This window comes from Epinephelus fuscoguttatus, linkage group LG14 (assembly GCF_011397635.1).
Source record: "Epinephelus fuscoguttatus linkage group LG14, E.fuscoguttatus.final_Chr_v1".
In the NCBI taxonomy this organism is placed as follows: Eukaryota; Metazoa; Chordata; class Actinopteri; order Perciformes; family Serranidae; genus Epinephelus; species Epinephelus fuscoguttatus.
In genome coordinates this window covers 16051576-16072250 of record NC_064765.1, presented here as the reverse complement: position 1 = coordinate 16072250, position 20675 = coordinate 16051576, and the positions used below count along the sequence as shown (strand labels likewise).

The following is a 20675-nucleotide window of genomic DNA, read 5'->3' as shown; positions in this document are numbered from 1 at the left end:
TTTGATCCTTTTGTTACCCAGATCTAGAAAAAAAAGACTGTATGGTTTTGCTTGCAGCCAACCATTGCAAGTGTTCTTGAATTAAATGCAGTGATTAAATGTGACGTGTGATTGTCCCACTACCACAGTAGCTACATCCCATACAGTCTGTGGTGTGCTGAGATGCCACCAAAATGTTTGAAAGTATGACTATATTACACAGCTGTGGCTCCTGGTGGCATTTTACTCAACTAAACACTTCCATTCACATAATAGGTATTTAATGAAGTACCTTATTGGTATCTGTATCACTTTAAGGGTACTGTCACACCTGCTCTGTTTGGTTCGGTTCAGTCGAACTCAAGTTTGTTTGCCCCCTAAGTGCGGTTCGTTTGGGCAGGTGTGAACACAGCAATCACACTCGGGTGCGCACCAAAACAACATTCTTGAAGAGGTGGTCTCAGTCTGGTTACAAACGAACTCTGGTGAGGTTCGTTTGAGAACGTGTTCCGACCTCGATCTGAACCAACTGCAGTCACATGACACATTGTTTGGGTTAAACATGAGCATGTTACAGTCCTGGAGGATTATTAATGTGCACCTCCTCCTGTACTGCCTTAATATGCACATTCAGCACATCCAATGCATCAAAACATTGTTTTCTAGTTGGAGCCGCGCCTCGTTTTCAAACTGTATGGTTTGACTAAAATGAACAATGACAGCAATATAGTCCACGATGACCAGCGCTAAAATCAACCTGCGTAGTTGTCCCTCCATTGTGACATTAGAAAGTGTCACATTTATCTTGATTCGGAACAAAGCAAGACAACTCTAGGTCTGAAAGCACCCTAAAGATACTGATATTGGCACTGGTAATGTTATTTCTTTAACAATACTGGTCTTTAATTATTCATCACTAGAGGTTATCGTTTTGTTTCTGTAACAAGTTTTCTCTGCAACCACTCTGGTCTAGGACCTGACCCAAAGCCTAAGCTGCGTGGAGATGCCAGGACATTCCGCGTATGGCTGGACCCAAACCAGTATCAACAGGACATGACCAGCAGTATTCAAAGTGGCACTGAAGACCCATATGAGACTTTCAACATCATCATGAGACGCAAACCCAAGGAGAACAATTTCAAGGTCTGGACTACACGCCGAAGCACAGAGATCAGCCCTGACTGTACATTGTATCTGAGTGCTTTATCTTAAGACCTTGAGCTCTGGTCCTTACATCCCAACCCCAGAGTGATGTATCACACATATTATATTCTCTTGGGTATTGTAGCTGTAAGGTTGGGGCCAGGGCAACTCTGAGATTACCACCCACTCAAGGCCCTCCCAGTGATCCCAATGAGAGACACTTCTCACTGGATAGTCATGGTATATGTACCCCCACCTCTCTCACCTTTAAGAATCCCCTTGTGGCAGCAAGCCAGTATTGTATGGTATACTGTTGTTATGCTTTCTGTAGGAAAGCACAACCATGTCGTATTGTCAGTATACAATACAGCTGCTATTAAAAAGGTTAAGAAAGGTAAAATATGTTGACATTTTTCAGCAGGTCACAGTGCAAGTTATCCATGCAAGAGTGTGCAACTTTAGTTAAATACCCCATCTGTCTTATGTTGTTTTGCTCCATTTTGTTAATGCACAAAACCCTTTTGCTGTTTATCACATCCTTTTATTTGAGAGCTTCTCATTATGGTTTTGTCAAATCTGCTATTTCTAATTCTGCACACCCATTTCTGTCTTTCACAGCCAGCGCAATGTCAGATGGCTTTGAAGTGTTTCTTTTTTTATGAATTGGAAAAGAGCAGGAACTAATGGGTATTCAAGAAACATTCTTCCCCATCTTTGATGTGTGACATAGATAAAAGTAAACACATTCCCCTACCCAATGTTTGATGCTCAGGGTATTAGACAGTTTGCAGTTCATTAAAATCTAATTGACAGACGTACAAATTACCTGCTGTCCCATCAGCCCACCACAAAGCTATTCTTATCCAGATAAACCACCTCTTGTGGGATGGTTGTCTGTTGTCTGATGTTCTTCATTGCTCACATTTCTCTGTCTCTCTGTTTTAGGCAGTGCTAGAGACCATCAGAAACCTAATGAACACAGAGTGTGTCGTCCCAGACTGGCTTCACGACATCATCCTTGGGTATGGAGACCCAGGCAGTGCCCACTACTCCAAAATGCCCAATCAGATCTCCACATTGGACTTCAATGACACCTTTCTGTCCCTGGACCATTTACATTCATGCTTCCCTGGTTACACCATAAAGGTCACTGAGGAGAATCCAGAGCTGCAAGTCTTCCCTTTCAGGTGAAAGTCAAAAATCCAATAATCAAATGACAAATGGAAAGGCCTTGTTGAGGTTGACTTACCTTGATCAAAGTTAATGTGTAGATATTAGGGCTGGGACGATATGCTTATCTCTTGATTCGTCACTACTATAATACTTGGGTGCCAATTCGATATGTATTGTGTGCGAGATTACGATTTATTGTGATTTTTGTTCACTTTTTTAACACTAGATCATGGAAAAAAAAGTTGCATTTTACACTTCTAGGGACTGTAAATTATGAGACATATATCCAAAAACAATGGACATCTCATGTCAGTCTGTCTGTCTGACTCTTATTTCAGCAGCATCATATACACTAGAAAAGTGCTAAACAAAGAACTGTTTTTTATGGTCTTATTTATAAAGATTTATTTCTAGTAAAGCACCTTGTGACCTTGCTCTTCGAAAGCTGCAGTATTAGATAAAGTTAACTTACTTATTTACATACTAAAATGTGCATTACATGTACAATAGAATGAATAGAAAATACATACCTTTTGAAGTAAACCCAAACTGCTACGTTTAGCTGTCTCTGCTCATCACGCTAGTGCTAGGTTTCCCATTCATTTAATTATTTGTGGCAGCTGCAACAAGATTAATACTGACCGCTACTTACTGATTTTCCATTTGCTTTAGTATTTAAAATGGGTAAAATCTTATTTCATTTCTGTATGTTCAGCCCCTCACACCACTCTCACTCTTTCTATCTGTTTATCAGACCACAAATGAGACAGGTTAGCTAGCTAGCCACCCTGCAGCCTCCTCCTGTCCCTGCTGCTAGGAGACTATGCCAGGAGGAGATCCAGTGGAAGCTCCAGAGAAAGATTCAATAGCGGCTGTAGCACCTCAAATCCAGCCAGTGCAAACCCCGCACTGGCGTTTACAGCGGTCTGGGTCTAATCTGTGTATCGGCAGCAGAAAGTTGTCTGATCTGGCGGCAAGTTCACGCTGGCTGAATTCTAGCTGCTGTTTGAACAGCTGAAGGTCCATCCTTAGACGGCCATCTTTTTATGGTTTTGTGATCCAAGAGAAATCCCTCTGAATGTCCTGTTGTTTTTTTTCTTCTTTTTAAGATTGTGGCGGTGGCCTGCTTTCTCGCTTCGGCATTGATTTTCTTGAAACAGAAATGACCTCGATACTCTTAGATAACCAAAATAGACGCAGCAACTTCTTTCCACCTCCACATTTGAATTACATCGATTAATGCATTAAAAAATCATAAAAAGAAAAGAAAAAACACTTACGTGAATTGATCCCCCCCCACCCCTAATAGATATTGGCATTTTTATACTGTCTGATACAGCTGTTGTCACAGTACTACATAGTATATTAGATATGGCCGTAATAATCCTTTCCTTCTTCTTTTGCTCTACCAGAATCACGTTTCCCATCTCAAACAAAGCAGAAAAAGGGAAGAAGAGGAAGGCTGATGAAGAAGTGGAAGACAAAGAGGAAGACAAGACTTTGATCGTTGAGCCCTACGTCACCCCCAACCGAGGGCCATATCCCTACAACCAGCCCAAACGGTGAGAGGTCACGGCCAAGACTCAGGCCTTCCTGTTTGCATCTTAACAAGATTAGGGGTCAAGAGGTTGTTCAGTCTTTGCTTAACACTCGACCTTTCTCTGAGGTCAGTGTACTGAGCATACCTTAAGTGCTTAACCTCAATCCAAAACATCTTTTCACTATAAAACATCACAGAGGCTTATTATAGACACCCTACTCTGGCCCTGACTGTTTTGATTTGTTTGTCCGCGCTTGTCTCCATGGTATCCGCTCTGACTTGTCTGCCATTCGATGTTGTGGTGCTATTTTGGTTGTTGTTATGCCTACAATTATAGATGGAAATTTTTTTATTTATGCAATTAAAGGTGAACAGCAAAGGCTTTAATATCCCTGCACTAATTAAAACACCACAAAATAATTGCCCTCCATGAAAATTTAAGATTCATCTGATGGTGTTTTAGCATTTCCAGTTTGCACTTTGATATTTAAATCTTGATAGCAACAACATGTCCATGGGGAAGCCCTGACTTAACTATCTTTAAAGATGGTCTCAAAAAACATCACAACAAAACTTGCGGCATTAAGCATCTGTTTTAAGAAAAAAAAACAACAACAAATGTGTTTATGCTGTCAAGGCTATTCAGCATCCCTGACTAATTACTTGATGTATTAATATCAGCAATGTGCATTTCTTACAGGAATACAATCCAGTTCACTCCGACTCAAATCGAAGCCATTCGAGCCGGGATGCAGCCAGGACTCACCATGGTAAGGACTTGTGTATCACATATGCTTCTTACATTAGTTTCAAAACTGAATAGAAAATCTGCAAGATCTAAATCATCTTTTTGACTAAATAAATGTCAAAATTTCAACAGACAACAACAGATCATAAGTAAGTATAAGTAGTATCCATGAATATCTGGCGTTCATGGAATACTTGTTCAGCCACCTTATGTTTTATTCTATGGAAGATTAAGTTGATAGCAGTATTAAAAAAATACTTAAAGTTACAGAGCATAGTGGACTTAACAGGAGGACGAGCTATGTGTTCAACCCTTCCCTATAAAATAATCATGCATATCCTTGACTGTCACACTGTTGGGGCAAAGACTTGGTCCAGTGAGTGCTGATACTGCTGATGCATACTGTTCCACCTCGCTGGTGTGACGCCAAAGATTTGCAACCATTAATCTTAGTGATGTACACCAGGGGAATTCCCTCACCTGTAAATATGCTGTTGTTGATGTCCCTATCTCCATCACTCATGGGCAGCGATGACAAATTTCCCCGAAACCGTCTCTGTAATTTTGGCTGTGCCAATGAAGTCGTCAACCACATGTAAAATGCCACATAGTACAGCTGTGGACGCTCCCAGTCCATACGCACATCCACAGCTATGTCATTCCAGCCTGCTATTGTTATCTCGACAAGGGTAACACACAGTGTTTTGACAAAAGTGCCATTCTGATGTGGTGATTGGAAACTGGCAGTAGGGTCTGGGTTATTTATTGTGCGGCTAGCCGAGGCAGAGATGTTAAGTAGGCTATCGGTGGAGTCGTAAAACAACTCTACATGCATGTCTTTCTCTGATCCTCTCCTCACCGCCTCCAAGCTTCCTTTTTGCCATATGTTGTCAGTAGCAATAACAAACACACGCCAGCCTTGCCTCTCATATTGGGGAACCAAGGAGCTGATTATCTCTTTATTTATGCAGGAATATCTAATTGTGCTTACCGTTTCAGCAGAAATGACTCACCTGAGATACCCATGCGAAAACCAACCTGTTTCATGAATATTTATTTAGTAAATTAGATGCTATTCCCCCCAGTTAAGTAAATATGAGGCTCATTATCATTGTAACCTTTATAGATGGAGAGCTAGTAGCATTAAGAACAAAAGTAAGGATTGAAGATGCCTTTTATAGCTTTTCTCCTCTTTCAGTAGCTCTCTGTGTTTTCCCCATCTGTGCAGTCACTGGGTCTCGGCATGCCAGGCAACACCACAGCCTTGTTGCATTGTATATCTGTGCACAGCTAACGATGGGGCACCAGTCTAGCCCGTTCTGACATGCCCATGGCCTAGCTGTCACAACCATTAGGGTGTCTCTGAGGCAAGCGCCTTTGCACTGTGACCTAACTTCTGATTGTGCTCCTCTTCTGCTTCTTTCTGTTAAAATTATTCAGTCCTTTCTCCCCATTCCTTTCTTCTCTTCCTGCCATGTCTCTAGGTTGTTGGACCACCTGGTACCGGAAAGACAGATGTTGCCGTTCAGATCATCTCAAACCTCTATCACAACTTTCCAGAGCAGAGGACCCTCATAGTCACACACTCAAATCAGGTTAATCCACCACACGCACAGCACATCTACACTCAGATCGCCTCTGAAAAGTTTTTCTAACACCCTGCTCAAATAAAAGTGAAGCTGTCTGGAGAATTTAGAGCTTGCATCAGAGCTGCCCATTAATCAGGCGATAGTCCTATTCAAGCCGTGGAGGAAAAATTAAAATCTAAGCTCCCCTGTGACCCGGTCTTCTCCCCTCAGTATTTAATCATAAAGTAATCTACTGTTGTTTTACACTAGTGGAAACTTGCCAAAAGGAACCTTGGCCATAAGAAGCATTGCTAGATATAATGATTAAAACCTTTTTCTTATGCAATAGTTCCCCCGTCCATTTATATTCCTTATACAGGATTAGACACTTACCTCAAAGCATGATAAATACCTCAGATATATTACACAAAGGCAGCTCTGCAATAAGAATTAGACCAAACTCATAGAGACTGAAAAAGAGGCAGAAAGTTAAGACAGGCTTATATGTACAAGTACCAACGATAGATGAGAACATGCACACACACTTCAAAGAAAGTATTTTCCATGTCTGATCATGTTTACTTGTTCCCTTGGTTCATTACACACCAGGCTCTGAACCAGTTGTTTGAAAAGATCATGGCTCTAGACATCGACGAGCGCCACCTCCTGCGTCTGGGCCACGGAGAAGAGGAGCTGGAGACTGAGAAGGACTTCAGCAGGTGAGGACAGCTGGGGACAGGTGGAGAAAACACACACACACACACACACACACACACACACACACTGATAGATGCACCTAAACAAACAGAAATGCAAATGTAATATTTGAGACAACTTGAATTCACACATGCATGTGTGGAAATGCATTCAGCAAATGGTGACAGACTTATAATGCATGTATGCTGCGGAGGCAACACTTACAGTGAGATCAAAGCAGATAACATACACACATATGTACACAAAAGCAGCCCAGCTGCCCACATACATAATGAGTGTGAGCCAACACAGTGACAGGGCTACTCGATACTCCCTATGCAGGGCCATGGAGCTGGTTTGTCTTCATTAGGCACTGTTGGCCTCTCAGGCCTTTTGACCAGTGTAAGGGATCTCTCCCTACAGCCCTACACTCAGGCAATTCCTGTCTGATTAACCCTTTCATCACTGCTGCAGACTCCCAAGAGCTGATCTCATGCTCATTCTTAGTAGAGGGAAGGCAACAGGCTGTGTAGGGAGACATGATTTTAAAAACATTTTTTCATGGATGGCTAAAAGTCTAATTACATGTTTTCCAAACATTTGAGTAAAAAAACTGATTCTGATCATTCTGGATGTTTCGATGATTTTTTTTTTTAAAGGTATACTATGCAGAAATTGTTTATTACCAATATAACCAGTGAAAGCCAACCCCAAATTCACTCTGTTCACTATATTTGTTTTTTATCTGTTCTGTATCCACAATTTTCATGGCTCTTTTTTGATTTCCTGCCGCTTGTGGTCTGGTACCTGGTCATTACCTTATAAAGACACAACCTCACCTGTGCACTGTGCATGGGAACCTCCAGACCTCAGCAAAATAAGAAGAAAATACAGGCAGAAGGCAGTGTCTCTGCAGATAGATACACACGCCTCCAGTGGGTCACAATTAAATGTTGAGGGGGACTAGTTGTGTATGTGTCTATACATTATTTTAAAGCAAAATCCTGCATAGTAAACCTTAAAAAAGCAACATTTAACTAAATACTACCACCATAATTCTGGAGGTACAGTAATGACTAAAATAAAATCAATAAAAACATTAATTAAACTAATAAATACAAGCAAATGCTTAATCTAGAAGTTGAACAGGGAAGTAGCTTTTTTAATGTTGTCATTGTCCAAGCTTAGGAATACATTAGAATGAATTTTGAATGAATAATTCATTTGCAACAATAAGACTGAATAACTGATTAATAAATAATCAGATGAATAAACACATTTTATTTTACGAATTTAAGACCTTTACAATGTTTATTGGCTCTAGTCAGGAAGGACTACTCTCAAATATCTGGCGGGCGACATTATCTGAGTGCGATTTAACAAGACCAACGTATAGTTTTAACACTAGTTGTTACAGGATTTTCTTTGTGTGCACCCTAATAGATGCATAAAACACACAGTGCTGCTATTCTTCATAAAGCTTAGGTGGCAGGGTCCAGAACAAATGGCCTCAGACAGAAACCACTAGAGTCCTGTTAAGGAAGCCCCAGTAGTTCCCAGCTCTCTCATCCACGTCGTTGTGTAAACTCTACTGTGTGTGTGAGTGTGCACGCGCGCACACACACACACACACACATACACACACACACACACACACACACATAATGCCTTGAAGGATAGTGACTCAGTCCTTACTACTGAGACATAGTGAGATGGGAAAGGAGAAGTTTGGGGGCAGCGCATTTTAAGCACTCGTGACAGACTTGAGAAAGCGGGATTATCACAAGATACCCAAAACATTTACAGTTCTACATGACTGCAGCTAAATTTAACACCATTATTAGATGAATCAGCCAGAACCTCCTTTTTCTTTGCTAACAAAGCTTTTTTGCCAGCTCCTGGATATAAATAGCTCAGTGATATTGGATATTAATTAAATTTTGATGCCGTTACTATTTAAAGTTTCCTTATAGCCTTCATTGTTAATTACCACCTTATCCATCTGTGGCACCGAGCACCCTATAGCTCTTAGCAACACTTCCAGCGGAGGAAGGGAGGGGGGTGATGCATGTCTCTCATTTGGTACGCTCTCTGTATGCTCACTGCGAGTGTATGACTGTAATATGAATAACAGTGTATGGGAGCGGATGTCTGCACATGGAAGCAGTCTGTTACATTTTTAAATTATGCAAAAACACTGACATAAAAGAAAGAGCTTTAGCTAGCAGCATTTAATATGTTCCCGCCTGCCTGGCTGCCTCATAACAACATGCAGACTCCACACTCCTTCCACCCCACTGACACAAGCGAGAGGAGAGAGCCAGAGAGTTTTAATTAACACTGTATACGAGATGACAAAATAGAAGGCAGCGCTCCCCCGAATGCCTAACAAAGGGAAAGCTACAGCATCATCAATTAACAATGCCTCCCTGCATTTCATGATGAATTTAGTGCTTTTTTTAATGAGGCTATAGAGTGTGCATGTTGGTTTCTGTATAGGGCAGATCTTCAAAATGTCCAAGTTGTATACAGTCTTTCTTTGTACCATAGGTTCTAGGTAAAAGAAAATTATTTCTGGTCTAGAAAAGGGCATGATGCAACTTTTGCTCTAGGTGGAAATGAAATGCAGCATCCTCATTCAGTTTCTGCGGTTGTGTGCAAGCTTTATATTTATTGGATTTAGGAGGGGGGAAAAAGAAGAAGAAGAAATACAATGCTGTTGATAAATGCTGTTGTTGACACCTGGGTATCTATTCTGGGTTTTCTGTCTCAGTAGCTGAATTCATTACAGGTCCGTCATCCTGGGAAGCAAGGTCACTCCCCATTTTTATTTAATTTTATTCAGGCCAAACAGGCAGACCACTGTGACTGTCTTTGAGTCATCTGCTGACTGAGGATCTTTGCAGAGGGTCTAAAAATAGAGCTCACCTCTAGTATTACCCTGTGACCCCTCCCACTTCCTGTCTTCCTGTGTGTGCTGCTTGTCTCGTTGCCACCCGATAATTGTCTTTAAGCAGTATTGTTTGGTTTCACAAAAGGATGCAACATAGAACCTAAACAAATCTTGTGTACAGTCAAGGACAGCCTCTGCCCTGTTTAAACCGTTGTACTCCACTGGGTCAGATTTACAATATACTTAACATATTTTGCTCTGTTAAATGCTGCGTGTCCTCAGACGACCAGGCTTTTCACCACCTGCTTGCTTGCAGCCAACAGCACAAACACAATATCAGTAATTACAAGCAAAATTCCACACAATCAACTCAACAATCGCATAATCATGATTAACTCTGTACTATTAATCCATTCGTGGACATTTAACAGGCTGATGCCACAGAGGGAAATTATCCATCTCCCTGTTTAAACTGCTGTGGCCTCCCTACTGTTGCTGCCTCCTCTGCAACCCGCCTCAACTCCACCTCCTCCTTAACATGTTGTGTCTGGCTTATCAGTGTCATTTCTGTTTGTCATTTATGCTGCTCTGCTCTGTTCCCTGAGGGTCTTTGCAGCTGCTTTTCCTGCCTTAGGCTTTCCATGTATGCGCATGGAAGGGCAGGGATGTTTCCGTTCTTTGCCTCAAGCTTTACTCGTTTCCCCATGGAAGGGCCAAAAGGTGTGCTCTCTCCACCTTAGGCTTTTTGCGTAGGCCTAGGAAAAGCAGAGAGGCCCCAGAACAGAGCCATACTGCCAAATATAATACTGCAAATGGAAATAAAGTTTTGTTTGACTAAAGTGGTCCTGACTGAATTAGAAGAAATATTATCTCCCCTGTTTGTTATATGCAGGAGTTTATCTTAAGGTCTCTTTCTGGGTTGCCACACCAGCATTTAGGTCGATGAACCTGGGTCCTGACGGCAGTTGTTTTGCGGTGCAGTTGATACTGGAGCACAGGAACTGACAGGAGTCAATCTGATCACGTGGTGCATCAGAAGTTTTATAATACATTAGCGTATCAACATTAACAGAGTTAGTGTCCTTTTGAAATGAGACCATGACCCGATTATGCATTTAATCCTAGAAACAGCTGGTTGAACCTTAAACATGAATCTTCTTACATCATTGTATCATTCTTAATCTGTGCTGTGCTGTGTCTCCAGATATGGCAGAGTTAACTATGTCCTAGCCAGAAGACTGGAGCTCCTCAGAGAGGTGGGGAGGTTACAGGAGAGCTTGGATGTCCCGGGAGATGTTTCTTACACCTGTGAGACTGCAGGACACTTCTACCTCTACCAGGTAAGACTATAACTCGGTGTGTGTATATATGTTTCTGCACTGTGCAGAGAAAGTCACAAAATGTAACAGTCAAGCAACGTTGCATAGGCTATTCATCTTATTTTGCTCTTGACATTGATTCATACTGTCCAAAAAAAAAAAAATCCTAATAACATACAAGTTTAGCAAAACAAACCTCACAAACGCCCAGTTGTTTTTCGCAGTCAGCCTCTCTCAGTCTGACTGTTAAGCCTCCAAACATCCTTCAAATTTGTGTTTGGATGTTAATATTGATTTACAAAGGGAGGGAGAGAGTTAAGGGGATCCAGGAGATGTTTTGCTGAATTAATTAGAATGGATTTCTGCATTGTCTGTCCTGTTCCTCAGACATATCCATGCCAATCAAACCCAGACGTTATTAAAGTTTCCATTCCCCAGACTCACTGCTCTCTTTGCCCAGACTGCAAAATTGCCAGAAACAGTCTCAAGCCTGGCTGTTTATTAGTGTCGCCTAATTAACACTGTCCTCTCGGGCTGCAGGAAAAATGCTAATGCAGACAGTTACTCACTTGCTTTCCGGTGCGTCTGTAGAAAGGTTCTAAAATAGATGTTATAAACAATTGTACAGTAAGGAGGTGAAGTGTGTAGCTGTCATCTTCAGTGTTATGTGGCACTCCAGTTAATATCCATCTTTTTCTTTTTCTGAAAAACCTAAAAGTATCACATTACAACATTAATGAAAGTCATATGGTGTAAAGGCAGTGTAAAGATGCCAGTCAAATATTTTTTAGTGGTGGTCATAGGCTAGCTAAAACTACTATGGCAGATAGTTGTCCAGTGAATCAAAGCAATAGAAAATACTTGGATACCCATCACCGTTACCCGAGCTCTAGTGTCAAAGTTCATGTCTGATGGTGCCATTTTTGCACCTTGCCAGAAATCTGTCAGTTGTCTGCTACACACACACACACACACACACACACACACACACACACACACACAAACAACTGTGGCTCCTTATTAATTTGGTGTTGCGTAGAGACTTGACTCTCAACACACACTTTATTGTAACTCTAGTTCTTGTGTTTATTTTAGCTCTGAGAACTGGCCAACAGTGTAACAACTCCTTGACATTTACATCTTCAAATGTCACAGAACTAGAGTAGTGAAACTGTGACCATGAGCAGAATACTCACTGTCAGTGATAACAAGGCACATATACACAAACTAAGGTTTTCGATGGTGGTCTTAATAGTCCGTACAGACATATATTTAACACGCAGTTAAGCTTAGTCCTCTGGCAGACTCATTAATGTTACCCTTAATGTTGTTTTTCATAGGGGTATTTATAGAACTAGGCTACCCCGCTGTTTGGTTGAAGCTGGTTTATTAGATGCTCAGCAGGGGCACCTGTATACAACTGAGGCTATCTCTTCCCATTTGTACATTTCTGTGTAATGTGTTTATTGCTATGGTCAAATAATTGTAGAGAAAATACAGGCTGGGCAAAGCCATGCAGGACACCCACTGTGTGCTCGTACGGCATTTTGTAGACCTCAGACAGGCATCAACAAAGTCAGCGCTTGTGCAGTGTGCATACTATAAAGGGCCTTAGTGAGTTTATTTATGTAGTGGCTAAATCAAGCTACAACCACTGTGCTGCCACAGTCCTTTGTTGTGAACAGTTGTGATGTTTCTTTCAGCACAATATCAGTGCTGCGAGTCATGCATACCACCCCTCTCCACCTTTCAGGCACTTAGGAAGTCAGAAGACCTATTTGTGTGTGATCACATAAAAACACATAGAACCATAATTCATACAAGCCACAAGCATGTGTGTAGGGCTGGGTATTGGTATTTGATACCTTTTAAGGCAGTGGTTCCCAGCTGGTCCAGCCACAGGCTCCAGATTGCTCCTTAGTCATAAGTTCAAGGTCCACAAAGTTAAATATACCCAGCATCATACTAACTTGTGTTTTGTCTCAGTTAAGTAGCTGCAGGCAATGCTGAAAAAAGACTGATTGGTCTTTCCTGCAAATTTGCACAATTCCTATCTAAAAAGGGTTTGTTATTCACTCACTCTATCAACAGGAAAACGTCGTCCCTTAAAAATAAAAGCTTGTGTCAGAAATTCACTGTACTTCAAATAAAGTGTGTTTTTAACAAACTTCACACGTTCACGAGTCACTTGCGGTCCATCCGAAATGGACCTGCAACCCACTTTTGGACCAGGACCCACTAGTTGGGAACCTGTGCATTAAGGTTATTGAGTGAAATCACCCAGTACCAAGTAGTAGTGAAACGTTACCATTCAATTGATGCCTGTATTTGATCCTTTTTGTGCTGGGGGTCTAACCCTGGACTGTCCAGACTCCCCACTGGATCAAGGAACTTTCTGTTGCTGCCTGCTCCGGAGGCACTCTCCTCCCTTAAGAACGTTCAGTTCAACATCTAGTCAGTTGGCACATGCTAACACATCTGCAGCTGTTAAAACGGTCCAGACAAACTCACAACAACATCAAAACAGCTCGGCTTAGTTGTTAAAAACTGTTTGGTAATGTAAACTGTAACGTAAACCATATGAACAGTTAGCCCTGTCACTGTGTGTGTGTGAGGCCAGATGGACTCTCTGTCCATGGCGTAGAGCTCACACTGAGCTACAGCAACAGCTACAATCAATACAGTCTGTGGTTTAGTGAAGTTAAATGCTGAAATGCTACCAAAACATTCAGAATTATGGCTATAGTACATGCCGCTCCATTCATGTTACAGGTATCGAATGATGTACTCTATTGGTATTGGCACTTTACTTTAAGGGCACTGATACTAGTACTGGATCTTAATCACTATCACTACTGGGTTTCAGCCTCTTAACATTTAGAGGGTATTGAAAGTTTGCTGTCTCTCCCACCACAGGTGATCTCTCGCTGGGAAGAGTACATGAGCAAAGTCAGGCCCAAACAGGGCAAGAAGGTGGAGGTGCAAGCTGTGGCAGCACACTTTCCCTTCCACAAGTACTTCTCCAACGCCCCCCAGCCTGTGTTCAAGGGCCGGTCATATGAAGAGGACATGGACATAGCAGAGGGCTGCTACCGCCACATCAAGAAAATATTTACCCAGCTGGAGGTAAGAATGTCACACACACACACACACACACACACACACACACACACACACACACACTGTACTAGTTTCCTCACTGCTGAGCAACACCCAGCGGGATGTAAGGAGGCTACTTCAGTGCAAAAAGGCAATTTTATTTATAGAGCACATGCCATTACAGTTAGATTGAATTAATTAGAAGCACAGAGGCACATCACCTCCAACTTGTCTGAGGTAAACATGTATTGCCCTTACTCACAGAGGCTGTCTCAGCTGTATTTGATTGTACTCACAGACTGTGTCCAGGTGTTTCACAATAACCCATGCACAACAAACTGTGCTGACCAAGCCACCACAGTGACAGGTTGTTGTAGATTAACAGTGATTGAACAGACACTGTCTGTATCTGTGTGGATGTGTCTGCTCATAAACAGCTCTTCTGCCAATTTTGCATCTCTCTGAGCTTTAGTCATCACCTGTCTCTTTGCTTTAGTTGCTATAATGAAACATTATATAAGATACTTAACAGTGTATTTGTAGATATGATTGCTGACCCTTTTGAAAAGATAGTTGGTACAACAAAGTGATGCAGGCTATTACTGCTCCTCTTTTTTACCCTCCCTGTCACTCTTTTCACGCTCTTTCCCACTGACAAACACACAGCTGAATGTGTTATAATTCCTCCTCAGTCCGTCGAGTATTTCTATAGGGATAACAATAACATTTCAGATTTATGGGAACACCAAGAAGGTCTCCGAAAAGCAATAAAGAAGTTATTGGCTGGAGGTAATATCCCAACATGTGTGGTGACCTTGATTTATCTGGCTGGCCTCTGTATCACTGCATCACAGCACCTCTCCCTCCTCCCTCGGCCTCACCCATGCTGCAGTGAAATCTGTACGCCCATTAAGAGGTATTTCTGTCTGTGGTGCAGGGTAGACAAAAGCAACAATGTGCTGATTTTGCTTATCTGTCTGCCTCTTCAAATGTAAAAGCAGTTTGGAATAAGCTGTCATAGGAAAATCCAAAGAATGCATTGCTAGACAGACAGACAGCAACACAATGTGCCTCCCGGGTTCCTCCTGTGTAGACATCTCTTGTTTCTTCCTCTGCAGTCCCACCACTGTTTACTTTTTCCTCTCTTCCCTCTCTTCTCAGTGTCTGTGAATCCTTACCATCTTGATTTCACCCTTCAACCGTTCTGGAGCCATGGGGGTTAAAAATAGATCTCATCAATATTGCATGTTTTGATTGGTTTAATATTAATGCTAAAATAGTAACGCATCAAATATTTATACCCCAGTGCTGTCCGAGTCCACTTCTTCCGTCCTCTCCTCCTCTCTCCCTTCCCAACCCCTACAGAGCCAGTGTGGCGACCTGAAAATAGCACGCCTGTTTACCCACATTGCTCCTCTGTGCTTCTCCCCCACTGCGCGGTTTTCATACTGCCATGATATCGACACACTGAAGTGAAGTGGCTCAGATTTTGTGTAAAAACTGGCCCTCAAATTTCCATTCCTGCATAAGCCCTGTAAGAAAATCTGTGCTAAAGTGCTGCTCAAGCTGCAGTTATTGAACAGCAAACTACACCCAGTATACTGTCTGCAGAGCAGCCCTGTGGCTCGCTGACCTCTGCTACACTGCATCATGGGAAAAGAGACTGTTTCCTAATGAAAATAGAAGGCAGAGGGATTATGTTAATTGTATGTTTAATTAAAAGATGGACAGATTGGCAATCACTGCAACATATTTTACGACTGAACATGACTATGAATCAAAAGTAGAGGCAGTTGGAGCTATTAAGATGGCGGGGATACGCCACCCTACAGTTTTTAAATGTGGGTAGACACAAAGATGTATCGGTGTTGGATTTGAATATTGAACTTTGCCTTTTTTCTTTTAGAGGTGTGATTATTTCACCTTTGGTAATCACCTTATCCATCATCTGTGACAGTAATCATCCATCATTTTGTCAGGATACCATGATTTAAGTTCCCCCTACCCCCACCCACCCATCCACAGACTGTATGAAACATGAAAGTAAAACTTAACTTCATTCATAAATAGATGAATGCATATCTACAGTATGTTAATAAGTCTGAGATTGCTTAAGTCTTCCCAGAGGTCTATATACAAGTAGATTTAAATTGCCTGTGGGAGGTTGCTGTTTTTCTTGATTTCTCTTTGCTAGTTGTGTTCCTAAATATTTCTCCTAACCCTCACTTTCTCTCTTGTCTACCCTGCAGGAGTTCAGGGCCTTTGAGCTGCTGAGGAGTGGACTGGACCGCTCCAAGTATCTGCTCGTGAAAGAAGCCAAAATCATTGCCATGACCTGTACACATGCTGCGCTCAAACGTCATGACCTGGTGGAGCTGGGATTTAAGGTACACTCTTCTCAGTTGAAATAAAGACAGCAGCCTGGTTAAGCTTGTATTTACTGTAGTTACTTTAAGTGCTTGGTTTAAATTGCTGATTCTATTTGATAGTACGACAACATCCTGATGGAGGAAGCTGCCCAGATTCTGGAGATTGAGACCTTCATCCCCCTCCTGCTACAGGTAACCCTGTCCTGACTAAATCTCAGACTTGTCTTTTTTCAAGTTGAGTTTTTGCACTGTGAATGAAGGCTTTAGTCAACCACATGCAGGCTAAGTCCAAACCAAGAGGGCAACCTTCGAACTTCTTTCCACCTTGGCAAAGCAGCACATACCAGGTTCACTCCTTCTGTTTTTAGCTTTCACAATAAAATCCCTAGACATTGTGTAACTGTTAAGCTGCAGGAACTCATTCACTTTTCAGTTTTTTGCTAGAATAAAACTCAAATGGCTCACAGTATCTTACCTCAGACAGACTTCCAAACGCTACCAAAAAAGAAGCCTAAGAGAGATCTGAGTCAGACATACAGTAGCTTCCTGGACTGAAGGGGTAATAATTTACCTCTTTGTCCTTCTCTCTACATCTGTCTCCATGTTTTTTTTGTATATGTAATCACTCTTCATCTCCTTATCTCCCCTATCATTGCTTTCATTGTTGTCCCCGCTACAAGCTGTTTTCTGTCTGGTGCACTATCTAAGATATTCCTCACGTAGTTACTCTCTGCACGGTCGACTGCGATCGTATAAGAGCATCCCTTACACCCCGTTCTCCCTCAGCAACCTTGTCTAAATGCTACATGACAAGGCCGTTTATTTTTTGAAGATGTTTATTTTGGTTTTTGGGGGAGGTGGATGTACAGTCTCGAAACCCATCACGTGAAGACAATAAACCTCTGTGGTTAATGGACAATATTTTGGGATATTCAACAACCCAGTCTCTCACCCAACTTGTCAAATACAGATGCTTGGTCAGTGGCTCTGGACGTCAGATACGGACACATAGAGACACCCTTTAGCGAGGGTATGACATGCAGCAGACTCAAAGGCATTTTTTTGGTGCTCTGAGCAACTGTTATGGTACAGAGAGCAAGAAAGTGCGCATTGGGCGGGTCGGAGGGGAGGTGAATGGGTCAAACAAACTCCAGACTTTCACCCAGGAGACTGGTGTTCTTTTCCTGTGTGAAACAAAAAGTCAATTGAGTTATTTCAATAACAACATAATGTGCCAGGATGTGGAGCATACGAATGAGGTTACATTACGTTAGTAACAACGTTGTTTTTTAAGCCAAACCATGTGTATTTTTCTATACCTGCGAAGAAGGGAAAAAAGGGAAAAAGAGAGGAGAAAAAAATAGACTACTAAACATTGTTCTGGGTCAATAGGATTGTGGAATTTTTGCAAATTTGCATGGCTGCAGGAATGAATAGTTTTGCTGCGAAATATCAGCAGCCAAGTATTTTGCATTTTTGTGTTATTTATTTGGTACGTCCCCAGTGTGTAAAGGTCTCAAGACTGAACATTTCAGCTGTTAATCTCAACTATTGGAAAAATTATAGCCATGCCTTGTCAGAAAACTTGCTGCTAGACCTCAGCACTGTCATAAACTCTGACAACAAACCTAGTTTAATCCTTTACTCAGGACTCCGCTTTCTGCCACCTGACTTCCTCTATTAAGGTCTGACTGATGGGCTCCAAACACAGTAATGGTGCTTGTCTTTGGTAGTTGTGCCTAATTGTCCGAGATAGTGCTAATGTCTGTTTACAGATGAGATCATTAAGCACATCAGCTCATTCAACGACCTCGCCAGAGATCCTGTCTTTATCTCTCTTCTCTAGTGAGTCACAGTCCGAGCCTTCTGCCGGGTATACGTCACAGCGAAACTGTTTATTTCTCCTCCGCCTCCCCTTTGCTTTCCTTATTCAGCCATTCGACCCTTATCAGTCATTTAAGTGATTAAATCAAGTCTTGATTCGCAATGGTTGGTATATCAGATTTGTCCGAGGTCAAACTCCAAATAAACCACATCTAATGAGCAAAACCTGGCGGCATGACGTAGACAACTGCACAGGCCCTTCATGCTTTACTGCCCACTTGGAGTTAAATGTTATTATCTGCTGAAGATCTGATTTTTGCATACAGTATATAATCTCATCAAGTGATTAGACAAAAAGAAAATTTAATTAAGTTGTTAAAAAAAAAAAAAAAAGGAAAAAGATTACTGAGTCAAGGACAGACGGTTTAGGTGTCCTCTGTAACAGGTGCTCTTACCGCTTACTTTTGTCTTACAGAACCCAGAGGATGGCTACAGCAGGCTGAAACGTTGGATCATGATTGGAGACCACCATCAGTTGCCCCCTGTTATCAAGAACATGGCCTTCCAGAAGTACTCGAACATGGAGCAGTCTCTCTTCACCCGATTTGTGCGCCTTGGAGTACCCACCATAGATCTGGACGCACAGGGCCGTGCTCGTGCAAGGTAGGTCACCATGACTGAACACGAAGCAAGACTCGTATTTGACTGGTACTGTATCCTCGCAGATAGGACATAACCATGTGACCAAATGTGTGTTTGTCTTTCTGTCCCACAGCCTGTGTAACCTCTATAACTGGCGCTACAAACACCTGGGGAACCTGCCTCATGTCCAGCAACTGCCTGAATTCCAGGTTCCCAACCCAGGCTTGACCTTTGACTTCCAGCTAATAAATGTGGAGGACTTCAATGGGGTGGGAGAGTCTGAGCCCAACCCTTACTTTTACCAAGTCAGTAGAAGTGCACACTACCACACACACACACACACACACAGACAAATAGAGTTGTTGTGGTGAAAGAATTTCCCATGTGGTGACTTCGGGTGGCTAAGCTGTGTTATATGTGGTATTACAACCTTTTCTTGTTGTTTTTGCAAATTGCTTATCTGGATTTTAATGATTTGTACATAAGCTTTATTATCAAGGTATATTGTTGCTTTTTAAATGACAAAGATGGCACAGTTAAAAAATTAAATACTTGGTCACTGTTAAATGCAGAAAACAGAAAGGCAATAAGGTGCGCAGTGTTTTTCAGCTGAGGCGCTTTGGTTGTGTCTTTTTTATGATACGGAATATCAGTGGAAGTAAAAATGTTGGCTCAAGGTAGAGTATCTACAGGCTCTGGCCCTTGCTCTGGATGAAGGGAAGGCTGAATCACTTAGAAAAGAGGACCTGCAGGTCTGCGTGGGTTCAGTATTAATTTTTCCTCTGTTGTTGTTGTTCAGCAACGTAAGGGTTGGTCTTTGTAGTATCTGTCCTGCCCCTTCACCACTTTGCTTGAATTTCTGGGTAACAACTCAACTCAACTCAAATTTATTTTTAAAGCACATTTAGAAAGTACTCACGCTGACCAAAGTGCTGTACAAAAGGAATAAAATGCTAAAAAACGCATACATAAAAGGCAACATAACTGTCAGGTACATAGCTCACACATTTAGAGACACAACACACACAGGCACACGTCAGGGAAGACCACATCAGGGGGACTCAAGCTAATGAAATAAAGTAGGATTTTAGCCTGGACTTAAATGAGTCAGTGGAGGGGGCAGATCTGATTGGGAGGGGCATGCTCTTCCACAGTTTGGGTGCAGACACAGCAAAGGCACGATCACCCTCGAGCTTAAGTCTGGAGTGTGGGACAGCCAGAATAGAGGGTTAGAAGGTCTGTGATGTAGGATGGGGCCAGACAATTAGCAAGTGGCAGCGATGGGCGTTTTACTCCAAGTTGAATATTTTTCAACTTTCAGCAACCAGAAAAAGACAGTAAATGTGCAGTGATCAACACAGAATTAGTCTCGCCCCCAGACAATCAGAGATCTCCGCCTTCTGATAGTCTGGGGACACTCCTTTCTAAAGTGTGTTTAACACACCGGCGAAAACGGCCAGCAACAAAGCAATGCCTCTTGCATTTTTGAAAGGGACACTCCTTCTCGGAAATGTGCGCTCCCCCTTTTCTCGTCTGCAAGGAAACAAACACACAAAGAGCTTGAAAATGGATGCCGAGAGAGTAAACTCCATTTTATCAAATGTGTGCTCATCCGTGAAGAAAATATTTTTTCCAGCCGCAAACGCGACAAACATCCACTAACTTTGACGGAGTTTTCTGCT

At 42.0% G+C, this 20675-nt stretch overlaps 1 protein-coding gene across 2 annotated transcripts in view; it reads left to right on the top strand.

Moving 5' to 3' along the window:
• aqr (aquarius intron-binding spliceosomal factor) overlaps positions 1-20675 on the top strand; it is a 69309-nt gene that overhangs the window by 25795 nt on the left and 22839 nt on the right. For both annotated transcript variants that reach the window (XM_049595589.1, XM_049595587.1), the window contains exons 20-31: positions 953-1122; positions 2068-2309; positions 3708-3857; positions 4536-4605; positions 6068-6178; positions 6761-6870; positions 10945-11080; positions 13976-14185; positions 16408-16545; positions 16648-16719; positions 18827-19014; positions 19127-19298. In XM_049595589.1, coding sequence (XP_049451546.1) covers positions 953-1122; positions 2068-2309; positions 3708-3857; positions 4536-4605; positions 6068-6178; positions 6761-6870; positions 10945-11080; positions 13976-14185; positions 16408-16545; positions 16648-16719; positions 18827-19014; positions 19127-19298 — 1769 coding nt within the window. The remainder of the gene's footprint in view (positions 1-952; positions 1123-2067; positions 2310-3707; positions 3858-4535; positions 4606-6067; positions 6179-6760; positions 6871-10944; positions 11081-13975; positions 14186-16407; positions 16546-16647; positions 16720-18826; positions 19015-19126; positions 19299-20675) is intronic.